Source organism: Phascolarctos cinereus, unplaced genomic scaffold, assembly GCF_003287225.1.
Source record: "Phascolarctos cinereus isolate Bilbo 61053 unplaced genomic scaffold, phaCin_HiC Scaffold_2;HRSCAF=192, whole genome shotgun sequence".
Taxonomy (NCBI): domain Eukaryota; kingdom Metazoa; phylum Chordata; class Mammalia; order Diprotodontia; family Phascolarctidae; genus Phascolarctos; species Phascolarctos cinereus.
Window position 1 is genome coordinate 356,031,974 of NW_027555625.1, and position 21,643 is coordinate 356,053,616.

General features: G+C 41.2%; 1 protein-coding gene across 2 annotated transcripts in view; it reads right to left on the minus strand.

Annotated features, from left to right (window-relative positions):
• Positions 1-21,643, minus strand: part of EXOC3L4 (exocyst complex component 3 like 4) — an 80,929-nt gene that overhangs the window by 47,759 nt on the left and 11,527 nt on the right. Inside the window, exons 1-2 of one of the 2 annotated variants that reach the window (XM_020971186.2) lie at positions 11,894-11,992; positions 2,567-2,959 (exon numbers count right to left, since the gene is read on the minus strand). In XM_020971186.2, the coding sequence (XP_020826845.1) occupies positions 2,567-2,924 (358 nt within the window). In that variant the 5' untranslated portion in view covers positions 2,925-2,959; positions 11,894-11,992. Of the gene's footprint in view, positions 1-2,566; positions 2,960-11,893; positions 11,993-21,643 lie in introns of those variants that run through there. The other variant, XM_020971185.2, reaches the window with a different exon arrangement.

Consider the following 21,643-nt stretch of genomic DNA (forward strand, 5'->3'; position numbering starts at 1 on the left):
CTTATCTCGCATTGCCCTGCCCCTTCTCAGTAACTTGTCTCCACCCCTCACCACCGTATTTGGAATCTTCCTTGCTGGAAATACCCAGCTTCTTTAGAGAGCTGATACCTACCTGTCCATGACACAGGAGGGCTGGGAAGGCCAATCAATGAGACACTGGCCCTCTTAAACATCATCTCAAGATTGACTGGACCTGGGCATGGTCGTGTCAAAATGGGAGTTTCACATCTCTCGAATCCAACCCCTTCTCCACTCACTTTGCTAGTATCCCTAGTTCTATCCCTCATCATCTCTTATCTAAACTGTCATAATAGCTTCCTCACTGGTCCTCAATGGTCGTTCTACTTCTAGGTTTCCTTTCTCCAATCCATCCTTCAAACGGCTGCTAAAATTATCTTCCTAATACACAGCTTTGACTATGCCACTCTCCTGCTCAGATAACTTCAGTAGCTCCCTTTTCCCTCTAGAATAAAATAAAAACTAGTTCGCTTGACATTCAAGGCCTTCCAAAATCTTGCTCTGACTTAAATTTCCAGTTTACTTCACTTTTCCCTTTCTCAGTCTCTCTCCTTTCTGGCAGAACTGGATGACCCACTGTTCCACACTCTTATTTTGCCAAACACACATGGAAGCCATCTCCCATGTTTGGAATGCACTTTCCCTTCCTCATGACCATCTATTGAAATCCTTTTCTTCCCTCAGGTTTCAGGGTCTGTATTCTCCATGATGCCTTCCCTTTAGCTAAGATTTTGCATTCTCTTTGCTTTTCTTTGTTTAGCAAGCTCTTTATTAAAAAAAAATTATCTTTGCCTGAGCTGAACCCAGTTGAAAATTATCTACCCCTCACCAAATAGAGCTCTTTGGACTTCTCTGGCTTCATCTTACTCTCTTTTGTAGGGTACTGATTTGTACAAATGCCCTATCCTCTTCTTAGATTATAGGCTCCTGAAGAGAAGGGACTATGTTCTACCTAGCTTTCTATCCTTAGTCCTGAGAATAGCATTTGTATTGACGAATTTTAAGTTGAAGGAATGGGAGCCAATCCAGCTGTGGATCTAGGACCATTATCCCTGCCCCAGCACATTGTAATGACCTCAGGCTGTCCCGAGTGATATGATTTGTTCAGAAAATCACCAGTGCCAGGAACTCTCCTAATGAAAATATTAGCCACTGATACCAATGGAATCTAAGGCTTAGGAATCTTTTTCTATCCCTATTCTTTGCTTTCTAATGGATAGCTCTGAAAAATCCTGACCCTGGGCAAGTCATGTGACCTCTAAGTTCTCAAGGCAATGTAGTCTCTAAGACAAGCAGAAAAGATGCTAACCTGTATTGGGAGAAGGAATTGCCTAACCCAAGAATTTTCTGAAATAGAGGTCCTGTTCCTATTGCTATATTGTCTCAGTTAAACTAATCAGAACTAAGGTTGTTGTTGGGTTTTTTTCCCCACTCCAAAAGTTCTTAAAGGGGAGAATTTCAAAGACAATGATGTGCCCTGACTAAGGGGAGGATGTTAAGAGAATCCAACGAGATGATGGGTCAGAAAGCATTCTACAGCCTGTAAAATGCTTTATAAATAGTGAAGTGATTTATAAACTCCAAATCCCATTGTAGACATTTAGGAATAAGAAATAAAATGATACCTTTTAAAATGGAAAATGATCTGTAAATTGTGACATATTTCAAATTGTAAACAGTAAAGTGCTTTATAAAGCTGTGAAACTAGTAAATGGTAGAAATCAGGGTAACTAATAAAAGTTCTGTAAGCCACAAAGTGCTTACAAACAATGAATTTCTTGGCAAACTGTAAAACCCTTTATAAGTGGCAAAACATCTTCAAAACTATAAAGTATTTAATAAACTAAAAATACTTTGTTAAGAAAAACTTTATAAATCACAAAATACCTTGTAAACTGTATGTAAAGTTTTATAGATGCTAAAGCATTGTATGGTATATAAAGTATATTTATTTTTAAAGTGCTTTACAAATTATAAAATGTTATGCAAATTTATAATATGTCATGATTATAACTTGTCAGCTCTAAAAGCTTTGGCCAGAGAGTTCAGAAAAACTTGGAAAGACTTATATGAACTGATGCTGAGTGAAGTTAGCAGAACCAGAAGAACATCTTACATAGTAACAGCAACATTGTGAGATGGTCGATTTTGATAGACTTAGCTCTTCTCAGCAATACAATGACTTAAGACACTTTCAAAAGACTCATGATGGAAAATGCTGTCCACATCCAGAGAAAGAACTATGGAGTCTGAATACAGATTGAAGCAGACTTTTTCTTTATTTTTTCTTTCTCATTTTTTTCCCTTTTGTTCTGATTCTTCTTTCATAAGACAACTAATGTGAAAATATGTTTAATATAATTGTACATGTATAACCTATATCAGATTGCATACTGTCTTGGGGAGGGAGAAAAAAATTAGAACTCAAAATCTTATAAAAGTGAATGTTGAAAACTATCTTTATATGCAATTGAAAAAAAAAATGAAATACTGTTAAGTGGGAGGTGGGGAAAGCCTTGGCCAGGTCAGACCTAATTGCTTGCCTCACCTGCTTCAGACTCCTCCTCCTTCAGAGCCTCTGTTTCAGAGGACACCTGCTGTCTCATCTGAGGACCACTGGATGGCTTCTGAGACCTGTCTGCCTCTTTCTCCACCACCTTTCGGAAGGAGTTGAGGAGGGAACGTGAACTCCTGAGGACCGTTCTCTTCTCCACCACGTGGTCCCCAGATTCCACATCAGGTTTGATCTTCCATGACAAGGCCCTCTTGAAGTTTCCCAGCCCCAGATGGTCATTCTTTTCCTTCCTGGGACTCAAGTTGGAAGACTCATCAATCTTCTGGCCACAATTCTGGGTCAGAGAGTCCTTGCCAGGCGAACTTCTCTGCTCCTGCTTCTGGTCCCCCATGCTTGACAGAAGTGTTCTAGGAGCCTCAAAGGAGTCTGGGAACAAATAGAAGAGCCCTGGTCATTAGAGAGCCCAGGAGATACCTATTCATTCCTTCCCAATTAACCCAGCCATGGTTAATAACTCAGCCTCTTCTCAATTATTTGGGTGTCATAGGGATACTAACATTTAGGGAGCTGATCCCCAGACACTCTTACCCTGAGGATTTCTTTCTTAAAGAGTACTACCTGCAGAGAAGTAGACTGTAAGCTCCTTAAAGGAAGAGACATTTGGTTTTCTTCTTCCTATCCCCATCACTTAGAACAATGCCTTGCTTAATAAATATTTGTTATCAAATTTCTCAGATGCTACATTTCAGGAAGATTATCAACAAGCAGGGAGCATACAGAGAAGGGGCAACAAAGACGGTTTAAAAACTTTGAGAACTGTCTCCTGTAAGAATAGTTGAAGAAACTCAGGCTGAGACAGGAGGAGGGACCTGTAAAGTGATATAGCAAGTTATTGGAAGGAAGAGTCAGGACTGGCAGGCAGGCCTCCTGGCTCCAAAAAAAGCATTCTTTTTGTTGTTATTATGCTATAATACTTCCTCTTGTCACCCCCTCATACCCTGTGTGGTTCACACAGGAACCCAGAGGAAGAGAGAGAAAGCCTACCCCTCCCCAATCTGGCTTCCTTGTTCCTGAGGCCATCTTCTCCGATTTACGCCCCCAACAAACAGCCTCCCCTAGGAGGGACCTTCTGCCCCTCAGATGAGAGGGCCCTGCCCTGCCCATCCCATAACAGGCCAATGCTTCATGCAGATGCAAAGCAAGGACAGAATTTCAGGGAGAAAAGGATTGGGGAAGACACAGACAATTTATAGGTCGTCTTAGGAAGAGGTCTTGGTATCTCCTCTCCTTATCTCCCCCTGCCATGAATTTCAGGGGAAATGGGCAGAATCATTTCTCTCAAAGAGACCCTGGGTTTTAAGGTTCTACAGAAGGCTTCAGCCTGGGATGAAGGGTGGTTTCAGGTCCCAGGCTGGAAAGGGAGGGTGCTATGGGTGACAGGCTGGAAGGGGTAGGGAGCCGTGGACAAGGTCCCAAGCTTACCGGGAGGAGGCAGAGAAGGGTAGTCCCAGGCTCAGAAGGGAGATTGGCAATCAGTCTACAAGTAGACTACCACGAAAGTTTCTTGTATAAGACAGCACAGCACAAAGGGGTGGCTTATCTGAGTTGGGCATGAGGGAAGGAAAAAGGGAAGGAGGGAAGAGCAGAATTGTACACCAGTTATGTCTATATTTAACATGAATATGGACCAGCCCCTGCTTAGATATTTGGGGACAGGGAAGCCAGAGGCAAGGGAAAATACATTCTTTCTCTTTGTTCTCAGGGTTTGGGCAGCCCAAAAAATGAGGAGTTACAGCCCTGGTACAGAGACTGGGACCCCAATATAGCAGGTGAGATATGGGTCCATCCATCCCTGGGGACTCAAAGACTTGGGAATCCAAATCCCACCTGGTAACCAATTTGGGTCTATTTCCCTAGCCATATGACATTGGACAAATCACTTCAGCTCCTTTGGTCTCAGTTTCTCCATCTGTAAAATGAGGAGATTGAATTAGAGCTGCGGTTCTCAACCTATTTTGTATTATTGACCTCTTTGGCAGTCTGGTGAAGCCTTTGCACCCCTTCTCAAAACATCATTTTAAATGCACAAAATAAAATACACAAGATTACAAAGAAAACCAATTATATTGAAATACATTTGTCAAAAAAAATTTTTTTTTAAAACAAACAAGTTCATAACCATGGATTAAGAACTTCTGGATTAGATGAGAAAGTCTCTTCCAAGTCTGAAAATCATCTTCCTTCCTTTCTTTCCTCCCTCCTTTGTTTCTTTTCCTTCCTTTCTTTCCTCCCTCCTTTGTTTCTTTTCCTTCCTTCCTTCCTTCCTTCCTTCCTTCCTTCCTTCCTTCCTTCCTTCCTTCCTTCCTTCCTTCCTTCCTTCCTACCTTCCTCCTTCCCGCCTTCCTTTTTCCAATCCCATTTGACTGGTTTCTGACCTGGGCCCCCCCTCTCATATGCTTGGTGCAGACCCCTGGCTTAGCCCACTGCAGCTTAGAACTCCTAAGCTCAGGAGATCTACCAGCCTCAGTCTCCCTCTTAGCAGGGATTACAAGTATGTACCACCATGTCTTCCTGAAAGAGTATGATTTACGTTCCCTTTTAGTGCTGACATTATATAATCTATAATAAGGGAGAGACAGGAAGAACACACTCAGTGACTAATGTAGCCTTTGGAACTTTATAGGCAATGGAAATAAGAGGAAACGATCCAGGCTCAGCCTTCTTGAACCTCATGGTCTAGAGGGGAGGGAGAAGGAGCAAACTCAGGGTCAAGGTTGCTCTGAGAAGGATTGAAGAGCAGGTCTGGGCTGTCCCAAAAAGGAACTCACAGCCTGAACAAGAAAAGCTATTTAAGGCTAGAATCTCCAGGGACTGCCTGGTAGCCTAAGGTCTCCTAGTTCTTGACCTTAGACTGGGGGAGGAGAGACTGGACCTGAGAAGTCTGTTTCTACAAGACACACTCTTACTTGGAACAAGTTCCCAGCCACTGTCCTTCATAGCATCTCTCCCTACTTTCCTAAGGAAGGCTTAGAAGGTCTGGCTCCCTTCACTGAAGTCTCCTTTCTGACTAGACAGGAGGGGAAGGAGAGAAAGACCAGGAACTCCAGAGTATCCTTTTCATTCTCCCAGTGGTTTCCTGCCCTTCTTGTAACTGATATCAGCTCTGTGGCTTAGCGATACCATGCATAGTCATGGCTTGGGTCAACAAAGCTTCAAGAAACTGATCAAGTTACCCAGACTCCTCCTGCCTTAAGCCAGCAAGCAGTGCTTAAACTAGTGGATAAGGTACTGGATTGGATTTAGAGGAGCTGAGTTCAAATCCCCTCTGTGCTACTTACTATCTTGGCACATAACTTCGTCTCTTTGGGCCTTAGTTTTCTTACCTATAAAATGAGGGGTTTGAACAACATCATGTAATAATAATAGCTACTTTATATAACATCTACTCTGTGCCAGGCACTCTGCTAAGGGCTTTTATTACTATTATTACATCATTTGATCCTTACAACAGTCCTGGGACGTAGGTGCTATTATAATCTCCACTTTACAGATGAAAACACTGAGTTAAATAGGTTAACTGCCTTGCTCAGGCAACTAGTGTCAGAAGACAGATTTGACCTCAGGTCTTTCTGACTCCATGTTTGGAGCTCTGTCTACTGTATCATAATATGTAACACGCTTTCCAGTGCTAAATGCTATGAACCTAAGAATTAGAAAGGGCCTACAGATTGTCTAGTGCAGGGATACTTAGCATTTTTTTGTTTCGCGCACCCCTTTCGTAGTCCAGTTAAGCCAATAGACCCTTTCTCAGGGGACCCCTCTGGTCCTTTTAAATAAATGAAGATGCTGTTAAATTTCAAGTAGAGGTTAGTAAAAACAGAGATATATTTTTTTCCTATCTAAGCTCATGGACCCCTTGAAACCTATCCACTGACCACACAGGTATCCATGGACCCCAGCTAAGAATTCTTGGTGTAGTAAAACCCCTTCATTTTGCATATGGGAAGCCTGCCCAAGTGATTTGCTCAAGTCCAACTTGACAACCACTCTATTTTAGATTTGGCTGGATTTTCTCTTACTTGGAACAAGTATGCAGCCACTGTCCTTCCTAGAACCTCTCCCTACCTTCCCAAGGAAGGCTTAGAAGGGGGAGGAGTCTGGCTCCCCTCACACAATGTCCTTCTTTCTCCTCTTTGCTTCTCTGGTCCTCTGTTAACATCCTAAGGATAAGAAACCTACAGGTCTGTAGCAGCAAGCGTTAGTGTCCAAAGTGGAGAGGAGTCCCAGCTAAAAAGCTTCTCTAAGAATATGAGTTTCTCTGACTACATTTCCCCATATGTGTATTTTCCCTTACATATTTCCTAGCCACACACATTACCCATATATATTTTCTCTCCCAATCCAGTGGTATGGAAATCTGGGGCAGAATGTACCCCTGTGGGTATGAGGGAATTTTCCCTTGTCATTTATTCTGCTATACAATTTAATTAATTTTTGTGTGTCCTCTGGTTGGTCTGGCAAGGAAGCACGGGGAATGGGGGCTCATAAGCCACAACTTTAAGTGGGTGCTGAACCTGGCTTGAGCTTGGGATGGCTCTCAAGGGGCCCACAACTTGAGGAAGCCTGGGTAATGACAGCAGGCCACATTGACATAGTATTTTAAAGTTTAAAGTGTTTTCTTCACTACAACCTGTTGAGGTAAGTAGTACTCACATTCCTGTCATTTTGCAAATAAGGAATCTGAGGACCAGAGACAGATCGATCTGCCCAAGGTAACAGAGTGAGCATCAGAGGCCAGGCCCAGACCCAGTTCCTCTGCCTCCTAATCCAGGGGTTTTCCCCTTACAATCATGTTAGACTCTTACCCTAGGCTTGTCACATGAAATCCCAGAATTTCAAAGCCAGAAGGGACCTCCCTGGGCTTCTAGTCTAACCCATCCCACACAAGGAATCTCTCTACAACAGCCTCCACAAATCACGATCCGGCTCCTGCTTGAAGACCTCTGGTTTTGGGAAACTCATGACCTTCCAAGTCAGTCCACTATGCTTTAGGACAGCTGTAATCATTTCCTTCCATTCAGCTAAGATTTACATATTTTTTGATTCTCCCCACCCCACCCCTTGCTTCTGCCCTTGCTATCGCTTCTAGCTACTTCTAGAAGGCAACCTGAATAAATTACATCCTCTTCCACATAGCTGGCCTTCATAAGAACCAAAGATGAGTACCACATCACACCTATGACACTGGCCAACATGACAAAACAGGTAAATGAAAAAAGAACCAAAGATCATAGATTTAGAGTGGGAAGGGATATTAGATGAGGAAACTGAGGCTCAGAGATGTTCAATGACTCTCTCAAGGTCATACAGCTAGTAAGCATCTGATATTCCCCCAAGTCTTCTCTTCTCCAGACTAAACTTTCCTAGATCCAGTCTTCATATATCCTGATCTCCAGTGCCCTCCCCATTCTGGTCACACAGGTACGAAGTGTCTGAGGCTGGATTTGAACTCTGGTCTTCCTGTGTCATCTAGCTGCCCCTGGGTTACGATTACATAGTAATATATAGCAATAATATTACCTAGCAGTACACTCTCCTCTAGACATACTCCAGTTTATCAGAGTCCTTCCTAAAATGACGGTGCTCAGAACTTAAGACAATTCTCCAGCTGTGATCTGACTAGGGCAGAGTACAGGGGGACATCAACATCCTCCATTTGGACACCATGCTCTCTTAACACAGTTCAGGACCAGGTTAGCTTTCTTGGTTGCCTTGCCTGGGTTACTACTGTTGTTATTCAGTCATTCAGTCATGTCTGACTCATTGTGCCCCATACTGTCCATGGGGTTTTCTTGGCAAAGATACTGGAATGGTTTGCCATTTCCTTTTCCAGTAGATTAAGGCAAACAGAGGTTAAGTGACTTACCTAGGGTCACACAGCTAGTAAGTGTCTGAGGCCAGATTTTGAACTCAGGTTTTCCTGACTCCAGGCACTATGTCCACCATGTCATCTAGCTGCTCCTGGGTTACTATTAACTCATGGAAAATGTATGCAACAGAGAGGCTAAAACAACAGCAACACATATCTTTTGGCGATCCTCATCCCTTTGTGGGATCTTACAGACTGCACAGAACCCCGAAAGGTCATAGGTTAATAGGATGTAGAGTTAGAAAGAGTCTAAAAGACCATCTAGCCCAAATACCTCATGTTACAAAGCAGTAAAGTGAGACCCAGAGAGGGGAAAGAAGTCTGTATCCAAGGTTATAAAGGCAGCTAGGTGACACAACGGATAGAGTGCTGGGCCTAGAGTCAGGAAGACCTGAGTTCAAATCTGACCTCAGTCACTTAATAGCTGTGTGACCCAGGGCAAGTCACTTAACCTCTGTTTGCCTCAGCTTCCTCATCTGTAAAATGAGCTGGAGAAGGAAATGGCAAACCACTCCAGTATCTTTGCCAAGACCTGGATGCCTCCCCAATTGGAAGTGATCTCTCCGACTTCTATATTCCTCTTACCATGTTCTAATTTTTATTTTGTGATAAAGCAAATGTTTATTAATCTTCTAGTCTGTACGTAGTCCTGTTTGGTGCTGGTTTAGATAAGCCGTCATCCCTTGCTCTCATGGACCTCAATGGGGTAAGGAGGGGACAGGAAATCGGTCAGGCACCTGCGCAGCTAGCTGTACTACACAGTGGTGAAGTAGACAGAGGACTGTTTTTGGAGTCAGTAAGACCTGGATTCAAATCCTGCCTGCAATGAAAGCTATACAACAACAAGCAGGTCACTCAATCTCTCAGTTTCATCTAAATATAAGGATAATGATAATCTAAAAATAAAGATAACAATACCTATATTTTCTAAAATAAGGAGAACGATACCTATATTATCTACTTTGTAATGGAGATATATATATATATATAATATAATAATACTAATAATACTACTATACAATAATAATAATACTAATAGCCAACATTTATATAGTGTCTACTATATGCCAGGCCATGTGCTAAATGCTTTACATTTATTATCTCATTTGATCTTCCCTGTGAGATCAGAGCTAGTATTATCTTCATTTAACAGATGAGGAAATTGAAACAAAGAGGTGAACTGACTAGCCCAGAGCCACACAGCTACTAAGTATCTGAGACTGGATTTGAACTCAGGTCTTCCTGATTCCAGACTCAGTGCTCTATCCACTTTACCACCTCACTGTCCCACACAATAAGATAATATACTTAAGGAAACTTTATGAGCGCTTCATGAATGTCAGTTATTGCGCGATCATTTGGTAAACGCAGAGTTTCAAAATAAAGTGTTTTGTGAGGCTCATGTATATATCTTATTTACTCTGCTAGACTGAGCTCCTTAAACACAGAAGTGTTTTAGGTGTCATTTGCTCAACCCCCTCATCTGACAGAGGAGGAAACTGAGGCCCAGAGAATGGAAGAAATTTAGCTGAAGTCACAGAGCAAGAAAGCAGCATAGATGGGACTGGAACCAGGGCTTCTGACTGTCACTCAGCCCAGGAGTCTCCACTACTCCACAAATCAAGGAAGAAAAAAGAAATTCCTTCCCATTCCTTATTCGAAAGAGAGAAGTGGGAGGAAAGGAGAGAGTGAAGAGAGAAGACAGAAGAGAAGAAGATGGGAATAGGAGGGTGGGGGTTGAAGATAGAAAGAGGAGAAAGGAGAAGTCTTTTTGATGTCTGTGGGAAGTCTAACCTTGTGGGACCTTCCTGAATTCCTGGATTTTCATTCCGCTCCTATTCCCGGCAGAAGATGAGGAAACCCAGGATTCCTGCTCAGTTCTCATTTCCCGACTTCTTCCTTCCCCCAGGCCTCTGGACTCAGCTTCCTCTCTCCCTCCAACCAAAGAGCCAGACATTTCTTTTCTTCGTGCTTCCTTCCTTTCCATACTCTTCTCCTTTCATCTCACCCTACCCCCCTGTTTTTCCCTTCCCTTCCTCCTTCTTTTCTCTGAATCAAGGTATGAGTTAGATTCTGTTGAAGTCTCTCCTAACTTTTGGGGGACCAGGGGACACCCCTGGACCTATCGAGTGGCCAATCCCTAAGGACCTTCCAGCCCTGCCATCCCACCATAACAAAGCTTCTACCCAGCTGTTATTCCTTAGCTCTATTTATAGGATCACTGCCTTTGTTTTACAGAAGGAGAAACTGAGGCTCAGAGAATGGAAAAACTCACCCAAGGTGACACAGACTCAGTGCCAGCGGCAGGATTAGAACACGGGCAGACAGGAGCCTTGTGCCTCTCCCTTGGGGCCGCTTCTTTTCATTGGATCGCCTTGCCCTTTGCCGGCGTCCTGCCTGTGTTCCACCCCCTTTTTGACTTCCTCGCCCTTCTTTCTTCTACTTTCTCTTTGTATGATGATGTAGTGGAAAGAGCCGAAGGGCAGCTAGGTGGCTCAGTGGATAGAGCACTGGCCCTGGCCCTGGAGTCAGGAGTACCTGAGTTCAAATATGACCTCAGACACTTACTAGCTGTGTGACTGTGGGTAAGTCACTTCACCCCAAAGCCTAAAAAAAAAAAAGAGTCTGGAACTTCTGAGTCCTTGTCCTAACTCAGGAACTCCCTTCCTCACTGTGTGATCTTGGACAAGTACTTTTCCACAATGGATAAAATTTATTTTACACGTTTTTAAAACAAAAAGCAAGCAGTATGACATGGAGACTCAGGGTTCATGTAGAATTATTTTTGTGTTCTTCTCTGTGCATGGAAATGATCTATTTTTAGATATTTAAGTTAGAAAAATTAAAATAAGTTTAAAAATTAAAGATAATAAATTAGTCAAAAGCTTATTAGGAAAAACAAAATAAAAGGAAGTCATTTCTTCTTCTGGGGCCTCATATTTCTCCTCTGCAAAATAAGGGAGTTGGAATCAGGGATTGGCTCAGGGATTCTTAACTTTTTTTTGTGGCACGGACAGCTTTGCAGTTTGATGAAGCGTATGGTCCTCTTCTCAAGATGATACTTTTAAATGTATACAGTAAAATACATAGAATCACATGGAAAATCAATTATATTAAAATAAAAATATCAAAATATATGATTTTTTTTTAAAAAAGCAAGTTTATAAACCACAGCTTAAGAACCCTTAATTACCCTGATCACTAGATGGTCTCTAAGATCCTTCCAGCTTGAGATTCTCTGTTCTGTCCCTTTCCACCCCAATAGACACACTGATATAGCTTTGATATTTTATGTCCAATATTCTCTCTTAAGATCCTTTCCAGCTCTGGTGTCTTTTGAATTCCTCTCCCATTCCCTGCACCCCCTACGGCCCCAGTATAAGACAAAGCATTGGCCAGGACTGCTCAGATCCTCTCTGCAACCACCCTACCTTGAGTGAGGAAGCAGCTGCTCCTGGCAAAGGCTCCTCCTTGGCCCCAGACATATCTGAGACTGAGCTTATTGCATTGTGACTGGGAGAGGAGAGGTCAAGCTGGCCCAGGAGGAGGTGTTATCACGGAGCCAAAGGCCAATAAGTACTTCTTGGGATAAGAGGGCAGAATCCTAGGTCTGAGCTGGAAAGATCATATGATCATGGCAATTCGAGCTGGAAGTGATCTTAGCTCATAGATTAGAAGAGCTAGATGGCACATGAAAGACCATTTAGTGTAGGGGTTCCCAATCTGGAGTGTGGCTGAGGAGTGGGTGTCGGACAGTACAAGAAACTTGGCAGGGAGATACAGGAAATATTTGGTAAACAAACATGTGACCATATATGTATACATATATGTATAAATATATGCATTATATTTGAAATGTTATTCAATATTCCAAAAGTAGCAATTGGTAGAAAAAATTTGGAATGGGGAGAAAACAGTGAGGAGGAAAAGAAGGGTCACTTTCACCAAAGGAAGCAGGGAAAGGGAATAGTGTTATAGAGAATCTGAAAGACATGAAAGAGCCAGTTGAAGGAAAATTCTTACTGACCAAGACAAAATGAATGAGGTTTGGATACAAAACACTTTTCATAATGAGCTAGAAAAAAATCAGCAATAATGACCACATTAATGAGCTTGTCTTTACAAGCTTGTTGATCTCTGCAATAACTTGAAACTCCAAATTGGTTTCCCATCATTGAAATCACAAAACTCTCCTTGGAGAATCACGCCCCATGTCTTGTGAAATGTGCTCAAGGCTTTAATTCCATTGAAAACAACTTAACTCTGCGAATCAGGATCATCAGTCCTGTTCTCATTCAAAGAGAAAGCAAGAAACAAAATGGAGGCTGAACATGATTTGCTGGCATCTCTTTCAAGAGTCACAGAGAGAAAAATAACAGGTAATATAGCACTTAAAGTTTTGGCCGAGAAGTTTTCTATAGATGACGAAACTGAGGCTGCAGGAATTTAAGTGACAAGAAAGTGTCTGAGGCAGGATTTGAACTTAGGTCTTCTCAATTTTAAGTCAAGCACTCTAGCCACTGCACCATCCAGATAATTGAGAATAAGTGAGAACCGAGGTTCTCACTTATTTACTTGACTGTACTGATAAACATTTAACAACATTATGATACACACACAAAAGAAGTTATGTGCCAAAGTTTTCTTCAGGAAAAATCAATCTATTTTATTTCTTACATGCATATGTATAGTAAACTCTAGAACTTATTTCCTTTCATATTGAATAGGAAGTATATGGAGATTTACTGAAAGCCAAGACCAAAAAAAGTTAGAAACTCCTGATTTAGGATCATTTTTCCTGAGGAAGGTAACTGAAATACAGAGAAGGAACACAGCTTATTACTTCAACAACTTCTGTGTGCCCAGCCCTGGGCTGGCTCAAATGAGGGGAGATAGGAAGATAGAAACCTGGACTGTTGTCCTCAGTCCAAGCCTGGTCTGAGAGACAAGACATACACAGGAAACAGTGTAGTGGAAAGAGCCAAACATTTAAAAAATACTTGCAAGAGAAGAGAAGGAAGTTTAGAAGAAGATACAGACAAGCATGACAATTTTATGACATTGCGATAAATTTAAAATATACTTTTAGAAAACCCTATGTAATAGAAGTTCAAAGTTTCATAGATAATCCTCTTCTGTTCTCTGTATGGTGAAACATTCATGTTTGAAAAGTTCATACTTTTTAAAAAAAAGAATATTTTTTTAAAGGAATAGCTCTGGATTTGGAGTCAGAGGACATGGCGGACATGCCACTCGCTGCCACTTATGTGACCTCAAATAAGTCACTTCATATTTTGGGGCAGTTTCCTCACCTATAAAATAAAGAGATTGGACTATGTGGTAGTAACCATATCTAAACACTCTTCCATACTTCACCCATCTCAACCCCATTCCCTTATTCTCCATGCAAGTTGGGCCAATTTTTCTTTAAAAGATATTGAAATCATCTTCAAGAATTAATTAGCTCAAGATATCTAAAGACTTGGGCCATTGGCATCACTTTACTGGTCACCAGCCATGTACAGCCATAAGGAGCTCCATCCTCTGTCTCTCTAATGCTTGGCTGGCAGACCATCATGGGCAACTCAGAACAAAGGAGAACTTCACTCAGTCGAATCCACTCCTAGGATCCTTGTTGAATATCTTTCCCTTGCTATAGCTAAACAACTCTCTTTTCATTAGCTGTTGAATGACTTACAAGAGCCTTATTTAGTTCCATCATCAAACCTAAATTAACAGGAGACTGAGCTAAGTAAAACCTAGCTCAAAAAAGACTAGATAATCTCAGGTTCCCTCCAGCTCTAAATCTATTAGATGGCCTCTGAAGCCTATAATTTTAATAAGAGAAAAGGACAACATGATGGGCAACTGAGTTTTCATCTTCAGGGTTCACATAGTTATAGCTACCGAAGTTCTGAAGCAAGAGAGAATCCTGGGAGGCTGGAATAGTCAGGGGCAGCTTCATGGGAAAAATGGGACCCAAAGGGATGCTAAAGGGGAATTAAGAATTGAAGGGAGGGGGACAGCTAGGTGGTGCAGTGGATAGAGCACCAGCCGTGGAGTCAGGAGGACCTGAGTTCAAATCTGGCTCTGGGCAAGTCACTTAACCCCAATTGCCTAGCCAAAAAAAAAAAAATTGAAGGGAGAGTTCAGGAAACGGCATAAAATCTCAGACTTGAAAGAGACCATGAAAGTGATCTAATACAACCTGTACTTGAGCAAGAGCCCTTCCACAAGGTCTAGGTAGGTCACTCTGCTTTGGGATTTCTATTTTTTCTTATAAGGAGAACCAATCTATATCCTTTCAACTCCCATTACTCCTAGCTTTTTCCTCTGTGGCCAAGCAGAACAAGTCTAATCTTTCTACTAGCAGGGTAGCTGGATGGTGCAGTGGATTAAGCACATTTATAGTCCAGAAGACTTAACTTCAAGCCCTACATCATTCACTTACTAGCTGTGTGACCTGGGTGAGTCATTTCACTTTTATGTCAATTTCATCAGCTGTAAAATAGAGCCATGGTAGGGGCAGCTAAGTGGCACAGTTGATAGACCACTGGGCTTGGAGTCAGGAAGACATTTCATGAGTTCAAATTCGGCCTCAGACACTTACTAGCTGGGTGACCCTTGGCAAGTCATTTCACCCTGTTTGCCTCAGTTTCCTCATCTGTAAAATGAGCTGGAGAAGGAAATGGCAAACCACTCCAGTATCTCTGCCAAGAAAATCCCAAATGGGGTCACAAAGAGTTGGACATGACTGAAACGACAGAATAACAACAACCTTACGTGGTTATTGCATCAAATGAGTTACCATATGTAAAGTGCTTTGCAAACATTAAAGTGCTATATAATGATATTATTATTATTATCACTACATGACAGACATTCAAACACTTGAAGAAAACCATCATGGTCCTTTAAATCTTTTGCTTCCCCAAGCTAAATATCCCTAGCTCCTCCAACTGACTTTTTTCTTTCTTTTAAAAAAATTCCATGTTCTTTTTTTTTTCTTTCAGGCCTACATTCTTTGTTTCCCACTTCCTCCTCCTCCTCCCAGTGAGAAAGCAAAAAAAATAAAACCCTGGTTACAAACATGTATAATCAAGAAAAACAAATTCCTACATTGGCCTTAGTCCAAAGAAAATTGTCAGTTGGTTGCCCATGGCATGGTCTTTAACCTCCTGGCCTTTCTGCCCTCTCTCTTTTGGATACATTCTAGTGCCTTGCCTAAAGTGCGAAGGCCACAACTGAATACAAAACGCCAAAGAAACAGAAGGCCAGAGAACTGCTGGCTCTCTCCTCTGTACATCTGTGTGCCTCTTAATGCCACCAGCCTAAGAGTAGGCCAGATTTTTTGCTGCCCTTTCAAACCATTAATTCGTGTTGTTGACTAAGACTCCTAGCTTTTTTCCCCTTGAATTAAATTTTATTGACATCTCCTATTTTTATATCATTGTCATTTCCAAGTATACTACCCCCCGCCACCTGCCACCCTCCCTCAGCCTGGAATAATCGTCTTTGTTCCCTTCTAACAAGGAAAAATAATCAGGTAGAAAGAAGTAGTGACCCAATCTGACAGGGCATGCCCGATTCTGCCCTTGTTATCGCTCTGGACTCTCTGCTTCGAAGAGGGAGACATTTGTTTCATTCATTATCTATTCTGCATGATGATTTTTTTTGAGTCAACTCAAAGTTCCTTTTGGTGCTATTTTTCTTCTATTGTTATAGTTGTGTGTATATAAATATATATATATATATATATATATATATATATATATATATATATATGCATTATGCCATGTATTTCTTCTTGATCTGTTTATTTTGCTCCCAATCAATTCTCCCTTACTTTTTCAAACAAATGGTTCCCTCACCACACCACCTCTACCTCTTTGACCCATCAGCTGATTTTGGGGGGACTCACTTATAGGTATTTGCATTTGTTCTTATCCGATTTAATTTCATTACATAAAAACATTATTCTTACCTGTTGAGATTCTTTTTGGATCCTGAATCTAAGTAGCATAGTGGCTACAGCACTGGGCCTAAAGTCAGGAAGATCTGAGTTCATAATCCAGCCTCAGACACTTACTAGCTATATATCCCTAGGCAAGTCACTTAACTGATGTCTGCCTCAGTTTCCTCAACTGTAAAATGGGAATAGTAATAGCACCTACCTCCCAGGATTTTTGTGAGAATCAAAGGAGATATTTACCATAGTGTCCGGCACATAGCAGATGCTTAGTAAATGGTTATATCTTTTCTTCTTTCCTCTCAGATTCATATCTTCTATTAATCTGTTAAGTACAGTATATTATGTTTGTGCCTACAGCTAGTTATTAGTAAAAGTGGTAAACAACTTGGGAGCCCTAGAATTCTCTAATGGAAGCCCATCTTTGACACTGACATAACAATACTCTTAGGGTCCAGTCTTCTGGTCATCTCTGAATCCAGTAGAAACAAAGGCGAGGAGGCCAGAATGAGGAAGTATGGAAGGGACAGTGAGATTATTCTAGATGGAATATAAAGTATTAAAGGGGGAGAGGGTACAGGAAAGGGCTTAGATCAAGCTGTACAGAAAGATCAGAGCCATGACATGGAGAGTCATGTATGCCATGGAGGGTGGGCATTTTATTCTATGGGCAATGGGGAGCCTGCATATACATTTGTTACTGACAGTTTTCAGTTATCCAGTGAATTATCTGTTGTTGAAGGGATCTCAGAGATCACTTAGTCCCTGTCATTTTACAGAGGAGAAAGCAGAGGCCAAGTTGGGGAAAGGGTCTGTCCCAGGTCACACATGGAGTTAGTGACATAGTTGGAACTGGAACTCAAGTCTTTTAACTCTCAGGTCCAGATGTTTTCCACTGTATTGTAGAAACTGACAGTGGGTTTTGGGGACCCACAAGTCTGGAGAGGCAGCATGTTTGGGTAGAAAGAATACTGGTCTTAAAGGCAAAAGTCCTCCTAGTCCTGACACCAGTTGTGAGACTTCAGTGCAGGACACTTAGTCTTCCTCAGGTCAAGTCAAAAAGCATTTCTTAAACATCTACTATGTGTCAGGCACTGTGCTAAGCACTGAGGATAGAGAGAAAGACAAAAGTCAATTCCTGCATTCAAGGTGCTCACAATCTCACAAGCACGGACAGATGACACACAAATGACTGTATAAGGATAAAATGTGGTTAATTTACAGGGACATCATTAGCGCTAAGGGGAAGAAAACCAGGAAAGGCTTCTTGTAGAAGGTGGGATCACAGGGTATGTGGAGGGGAATAAGGTGTAAGGAGGCTAGAAAGGTAGAAAGGGGCCAAGTTATGAAAAGCTTTGAAAGTCAAGATTTTACATTTGATTCTGGAGGTAGTAGGGAGCCACTGGAGTTTACGGAATAGAGGGGAGATATGGTTAGACTTGCACTTTAGGAGAATCATTTTGGTAGCTGAGTGGAAGATGGGCTAGATGGAGAAGAAACTTGAATCAAGGAAGACAACCAGCAGACCACTGCAATAGTCTAGGCATGAAGTAGTCATCTGTGAAATGGGGATAATATTTTCACAGTTTATATTACAGTTGACATGAGAAAATAATTTTATAAACATCAAAACAGCATAAAAATGTGAGATGGTATTTTTTTCTTAGTACCTACATTCTCTTTTTTATTTTATTTTATTTTTTAATAAAAGTTTATTTTTATTTTTTAGTTTTATTTTTTAAAAAGTTTATTTTATTTTTTAATATTTTGTTTTCCCCAACTACATGTAAAAACAATTTTTAAAATTCATTGTTTTTTTTTAAAATTTTGAGTTTCATATTCTATCTTTCCTGCTTACCTTCCCCCCTCCCTTAGATGTTAAGCAATCTGATATAGGTTATACATGTGCAATCATATAAAACATTTCTCTTAGCCATTTTGTAGAAGAAAATTTGAAAGAGAGGAAGGAAAGAAGAAAGAGAGAAAAAGAAAGAAAGTGAAAATAGTATGCTTTGGTCTGTATTCAGACTTCATCAGTTCTTTCTCCAGAGCTGGATAGCATATTTCATCACGAGTCCTTTGGGATTATCTTGGACCATTGTATTGCCGAGAATAACTAAGTCATTCACAATTGATCATCATCTAATATTGCTGTTACTGTGTACAATGTTCTCTTGGTTCTGCTCACTTCACTCACTATCATTTTATGTAAGTCTTTCTAACTTTTTCTGAAATCATCCTGCTCATCATTTCTTATAGCACAATAGTATTCCATTACAATCACATGCCACAACTTGTTCAGCCATTCCCCAATGGATGGGCATCCTCTCAATTTCCAATTCTTTGTCACCACAAAAAGAGCTGCTATAAACATTTTTGTTCATATAAGTCCTTTTCCTTTTCCTTTAATCTCTTTGGGATACAGACCAGTAATAGTATTGCTTATTCAAAGGGTATGAACAGTTTTATAGCCCTTTGGCCACAGTTCCAAATTGTTCTCCAGAATTGTTGGATCAGTGCACAACTCCACCAACCTTGCATTAGTTTCTCAGTTTTCCCCATCCCCTCCAACGTTTATCATTTTCTTTTTCTGTCATATTAGCCAATCTGATAAGTACCTATATTTTCAAAGAAACCTTTCAGCTTTAAATCATATGATTCCATTAATCCCACACTCTCTGTGTTCTTCTGTGACCTCCCTTTCTCCCAAAGGCCAATGCCCTGCACTGATACTTTTATTATTGGCTGGAGAGTGAAAGGCAGACTATGTCCCATGTCCTATGTCTCAGAGCAGAGAGGGAACTTGTAGCTGGAACTCATTGTTCGAAATCCTTTGAGGGTGAGGTTATTGATCCTGCCCCTCCCCTACAGCTGGGTAGCTGGGTAGCTGGGTAGCCAGAAGGCCAGTATAGCCTGGCCCAGGTTCAGCCCTGGCAGCTGATCTAATTAATGATGATAAATACTTTCTATTAATATGCAGCACCCTAAGGGGCAGGGCTGCTAGTAGAAGGGTAGAGAAGGCCATCAGCCCAACCCTGGGGATTATTGGTATCCTGGACCTTGTTCCAAACCCACAAAAGTTGTTGACTCAGGAACAATGGAAAGTCCCTAGCACTTCAGAACAGGCCTCAGGCCTTTTTTACCAAGACTATAATAGCAGACTAATTGTCCTCTTTGCCTCTAGTCTCTCCTCTCTCCCATTAATTTAACACAATCCCTTCCAACAAGCTTTAAGTGCCTTCTATGTGGGAGGCATTATACTAAGCCCTGGGGATTCAGAGACAAGAAAAATAGTCCCTGTTGTCAAAGAACTTATATTTTATTGGGGGATATATCACATAAAATGCATAAATATTAATTATTTGAGGAAGGAGAAAACACTAACGAGAAGAGGGATCAGACCACCATTCTGGAGAACAATTTGGAACTATGTGCAAAGGTCTATAAAATTGTCCATACCCTTTGATCCAGCAATAGCACTTCTAGGGCGTTATCCCAAAGAGATTATAAAAAAGGAGAAAGGACCCAAAATATTTCTAGCAGCTCTTTCTGTGGTGGACAAGAATTGGAAATTGAGGGATGCCTATCAATTGGGGCATGGCTATACAAGTAGTGGTATATGAATGTAATGAAATACTATTGTGCATAAGAAATAATGAGCGAGCAGACTTCAGAAAAACCTGAAATGACTTGCATGAATTGATGCAGAGTGAAATAAGCAGAACCAGGAGAATGTTGCACACAGTAACAGTAACATTGTGCAACGACCAACTTTGATAGACTTAGCCCTTCTCAGCAATGCAAAAATCTAAAGACATCTCCATAAGTCTCCTGATGGAAAATGCTATCCACATCCAGAGGAAGAACTATGGAGTCTGGGTACAGATCGAAGCACACAATTTTCTCTCTTTTTTTTCTTTCTTGTGGTTTTTCCCTTTTGGTTCTGATTCTTCTTTCACAACATGACTAATGTGGAAATATATATATATATGTATGTATGTATGTATGTATAAACATATATAGCCTATATCAGATTGCATGCCATCTTGGGGAGGGAAGGATTGGGAGGAGGAGAAAATTTAAAATTCGAAAATCTTATGGAAGTGAATGTTGAAAACTATAACTAACTAAATATTATTTTTTTAAAAAGAGGGATCAGAAAGGCTTCCTATAGTAGATGGTAGAGGAACTAAACCTTAAAGGAGGATAGGGATTCTCAGAGGTGGAAGCAAGCAGAAAGTGGAGGTAGCCAATGGAAGGCTGAGTTCAAGGGAAAATAATTAGACCATTTTGACTCAGGACACAGTCTGATGCGGAATAATGTGAAATAGGCCTACCAAGGCAGACTGGAGCTACAAGGTAAAGGGTTTGAGAAGAGGATTAGTGACAAGGTGTGGTTGTTTAATCATGTCCAACTCTTTGTGACCCCATTTGGGGTTCATACTCAAGTCAAGACATCACCTGTGATGTCATTGGTCCTCTTGGAAAATGAAGGATGAATAATTACAACAATGGTAAGTGACAAGGTCAGACCTATGCTTTAGTAAGATTGTTTTGGCTACTATGTGAAAGAGAAGATGAATTGGTTAGGGGAGAGCCTAGAAGCTGAGAGCCCAGTTAACTGTCCGTGGCAATACTCAAATTGAAAGGTAAGGAGTGCCTGCGCTGAGGTGGTAACTCATATGAGTATGGAGGAGATGGATGCTAGAGATGTTTTGGAGGTAGAATTGACAAAAGTTGACAACTGATTGAATATGGGAGTTCGATGGTATGGGGACAGGGAAGCAACTGGTATTGGCTTCACCAGAAATAGAGAAGTGCTGTATAGTGAGGAAGAGTGTGTGGGAGATAATGAATTTCTTTTTGGATGTATTAAATCTGATGTGCTTCTAGGACATACAGTTGGAGATGTAAGGCTGGAGCTCAGGAGAGAGACCACACAGACTAAAAAGTCATCTGCACAGAGATGTTGACTGACTACATGGGGGAAGTCACCAAGAGGAGGGATATTCTTATAGGAAGGGACCCAGGATAGTTCCTTGGGGCAAAGAAGTTAGGGGACCAGACATGGAGTAGATTTGGCAAAGGAAAGCTAGAAAGGGCAGTCAGTCAGCTGCCAAAATCATCTTCATAATGCCTAACATGTTTGACCATGTTATTCCTCCACTTGGACAGCTTCACTAGCTTCCTGTTGCTTATAGGCTCAAATGCA